Source organism: Varanus komodoensis, unplaced genomic scaffold (genome assembly GCF_004798865.1).
Source record: "Varanus komodoensis strain SLA01 unplaced genomic scaffold, ASM479886v1 scaffold40, whole genome shotgun sequence".
NCBI lineage: Eukaryota > Metazoa > Chordata > Lepidosauria > Squamata > Varanidae > Varanus > Varanus komodoensis.
The window spans coordinates 6,354,526-6,357,974 of NW_025335942.1; the positions used below are offsets into that span (position 1 = coordinate 6,354,526).

At 65.8% G+C, this 3,449-nt stretch overlaps 1 protein-coding gene across 1 annotated transcript in view; it reads left to right on the forward strand.

Annotated features, from left to right (window-relative positions):
* The first annotated feature begins 917 nt into the window (after positions 1–917).
* FOXA2 (forkhead box A2) overlaps positions 918–3,449 on the forward strand; it is a 3,207-nt gene continuing 675 nt past the window's right edge. Inside the window, exons 1-2 of the mRNA XM_044442924.1 lie at positions 918–1,004; positions 2,700–3,440. Of these exons, the coding sequence (XP_044298859.1) occupies positions 918–1,004; positions 2,700–3,440 (828 nt within the window). The remainder of the gene's footprint in view (positions 1,005–2,699; positions 3,441–3,449) is intronic.

The following is a 3,449-nucleotide window of genomic DNA, read 5'->3' on the forward strand; positions in this document are numbered from 1 at the left end:
CCTCATTGATTTCAACGGCAGCAGCGCGTGACTGGACCCCAAGTCCTTCCGCTGGCCTTACTTCCAGCGCCAGTTCATCGGAGCACCCCACGAAGGTGCTGTTCAAATCTCCCAGGGAAAGGAATGCGAGTTCAGGCGCCGCGCGTGACTGGGTCGCACATGTGTTTGTTTGCACGCGTGGACACAGGCTTGCCTTAAACACGCAATGCCTGAGGGAGGGGGTGGATGCAGAGATCAAGCACAGCAGCCCTATCTTCTGGGGGTGGGGGGGGGACGCTGCAGGTCAAGAGCGGGAAAGGTCACGCCATGGGCGTCCTCCCCAGGTCCGTGGGCAGCCTCCAGGCGCCCGCCCGTGCCCCTTTCGCGAGCGCGGAGCGCGGCGGGCACCCCCGTCCGGGATGCGCAAGGAGCTGCGCAAGGCCGAGGCAGGGGCGGCGGGGACTTGCAGAGAGGAACCCTCCGCGGAGCCGCGTATTCAAATCGCCTGCCAGCGCCCTGGGGATTGGAGCTCGCCTGGCCGCTGGCTGCGCTCGCACGCGGGCGCCCACGTCACTGCACCACTTCGCTTCCTCCTCCTCCTCCTCCTCCTCCGCCTCGCCTTCGCCTCCGGGCGACTTTTCTCTGCAAAACCCACCCAAGCAGTTGTGGCTGCAGCAATCGCAAGCTGGGACAAACCCAGAGCAAAGCGGAGCCCCCTCCTCTCCCCTCCCCTCCCCTTCCTCCCCCTCCCCACCACACAGAGGGGGAGGGGAAGCAGGAGGGAGGGGAAGAGCGCGCGAGGCAAGGAGGGAGGGCTACGGAGCGGGGGTGTTCCCCCCTTTTTTTGGTGGCTCTCTCTTCCTCTCTCCCTCTCCCTCGCTCTCTCTCTCTCTCCCCCTCTGTCGTCGCTTGTTGGGGCTGTTAAATTTTAAACTGCCATGCACTCCGCTTCCAGTATGCTGGGAGTCGTGAAAATGGAAGGACACGAACCCACGGAGTGGAGCAACTACTACGGCGAGCCGGAGGTAAATGCCCACTTCTGCCTGTTCGCGTGCGCGTCTCTCTCTCGGCGTCCCCGGCTCTGCGCGCGCCTGTTTGTGTGCGGGTCCCCCACCCAATCCCCAAGCCGCCTCCTTCCGCTAAAAAACAGGACTCGCTCGCTCGCTCGCTCGCTCGCCCTCTTTTTATACAACACTGTGTTAGCCTTGAGATAATATTAACTTTGTGATCAAATATTGACTTGCGAAGCCTCCAAATCCTTTTGCCATGCCTAGCCGCGCTATCCTAACAAAGTTGTGTTTGGCAGGGAGAGGTTGGGGGTGGGGGGGCGAGGAAGGGCGTCTGTGGGGGGAGCTAGAAGGAACGAGGGTCGAGGGGCGACAGTTGCTGCTCGAAATCCCGCCCTGCGGAGGCTCGGAGTCGAGGGGCGATGAGTCCAGAGCCGAGCACCCCCGGCCGCAGAACGCGCCCCTCCGGCGGCGTTGCGCGCCTCCCCCGCGCGCCCCGGGACATGGAGTGGCCCTTCCGGATCCGCGATCCGAAGCGCACCTCGCGGTCCCCCCTGGACCTCCCTGACCATTTCCAGCAACTCCGCGGAATCCAGAGCCACGCCGATTTCCCGGGGCGCTCATTCACGCCGGGGTACGGCTCCGGCGGCAGTGATTCGGCCGCAGTCCCTCGTCCGTGCAGAAGTAATGTTGCAGCGAGGTCAGGTGCATCACTCGAGAGAAAACGGACTAGCCTTAGAATTGAGAGCGAATCCACCGAATTCGAAAAGCGAAGCCAAACTTTCCGGGAAATCATTTTGTAGATCCGTCTGCTGACGGGCTACCACCGAGAAGGAACGCACGCGCGTTCCTTGGGCAGCAAAGCGCGCTGAGGTGCAGGGAAGCGCTTCCAGGCAGAACGCCCCTGCCCGGGTGATTCGGGTCATCACTCGGATGCAAATCGTAGGCACGAGTATCACCAAGGAAGCCCTCGTTGCAACGGCACTTACTCCCGAGTAAGCAGTGCCAGGACTGTGCGGAGCGCTCTCGGGCTTTCGCCTCGCTTTCTGGTAAACCCGTTTAGGGTTGGCTCGGGAGTGACTCGGTTGGGGCGAAAGGGAATTTAGGTTTCAACCCGACCCCCTCCGCAGCTGGCGAGCTCCGGGCGGGTTCCTCCCTTCCTTCCATCGAAGCACCAAGCACTATCCTTGGGCGAAGTCTGCTGAAAGTGAGCAGATTTAGAATCACGGAAATCAGCCACGTTCCGAGGAATACGAGTGCTATCGGAGGCTTGGACTGCGATCGCCGGCACACTAGTGGGTCGCCACGCACCACACGTTCTCCCCCTTTCTTTTCTGCTTTTTTTCCCCCCAAGGGGAGCTGTTTCAGTGGGGCTGTTTCCTATAACCCCCAAGGCACGATCACCCACCCAGCCCCTTTGCCGCTCGGTTATATCGGCCGCACCCGATCCCCGTGGCGGTGTTCTCACCGGGTTCCGCGGGACCTCTCCTCCAGCCGGAGGGGCCGCTTCACCAGCCCGGCGAAGGCCCGGGGCCGCGGGCACGCAGACCGAGCCCCGAGCAACCTGGGGCGCCTCTACCCGGGCGCTGCCCGTGGGCGAGCGCGGCTCGGCGGGAGGCGGCTGCGGGCCGGCGCGGCGTGCCCGCGGCGGGGCTCGGACGGGGGCACGTGCCGCCACTAACCGCGCGCTCCCTCCTCTTGTCGCCTCTGCAGGGCTACTCCACCATGAACGCGGCCGGGCTGGGCATGAACGGCTACATGGGCATGCCCGCCATGGGCACCGCGGGCAACATGACGGCGGTGGCGGCATCCGGCGGCTCCATGGGCATGCCCTACGCGGCCGGGCCGGGCGGCATGAGCCTCTCGCCGGGCGCGGGCGCCATGGCCGGCATGGCGGCCCACCTGAGCCCCAGCCTGAGCCCGCTGGGCGGCCAGGCCGGCGCCATGGGCGGCGCGCTGGGCGCCTACTCGGCCCTGAGCCCCGTGGGCGGCGGCGGCGGCGGCGGCGGCGCCTACGGGCAGGCGGCGGCCGGGCTGGCCCGCGCGCGCGACGCCAAGAGCTACCGGCGCAGCTACACGCACGCCAAGCCGCCCTACTCGTACATCTCGCTCATCACCATGGCCATCCAGCAGTCGCCCAACAAGATGCTGACGCTGAGCGAGATCTACCAGTGGATCATGGACCTCTTCCCCTTCTACCGGCAGAACCAGCAGCGCTGGCAGAACTCCATCCGCCACTCGCTCTCCTTCAACGACTGCTTCCTCAAGGTGCCGCGCTCGCCCGACAAGCCCGGCAAGGGCTCCTTCTGGACGCTGCACCCGGACTCGGGCAACATGTTCGAGAACGGCTGCTACCTGCGCCGCCAGAAGCGCTTCAAGTGCGACAAGCCGCCGGGCGCCAAGCAGCCCCCCCCGCCGCCGCCGCCGCCCGCCGCCGGGGCCTCCCCCGGGGCGGCCGGGCAC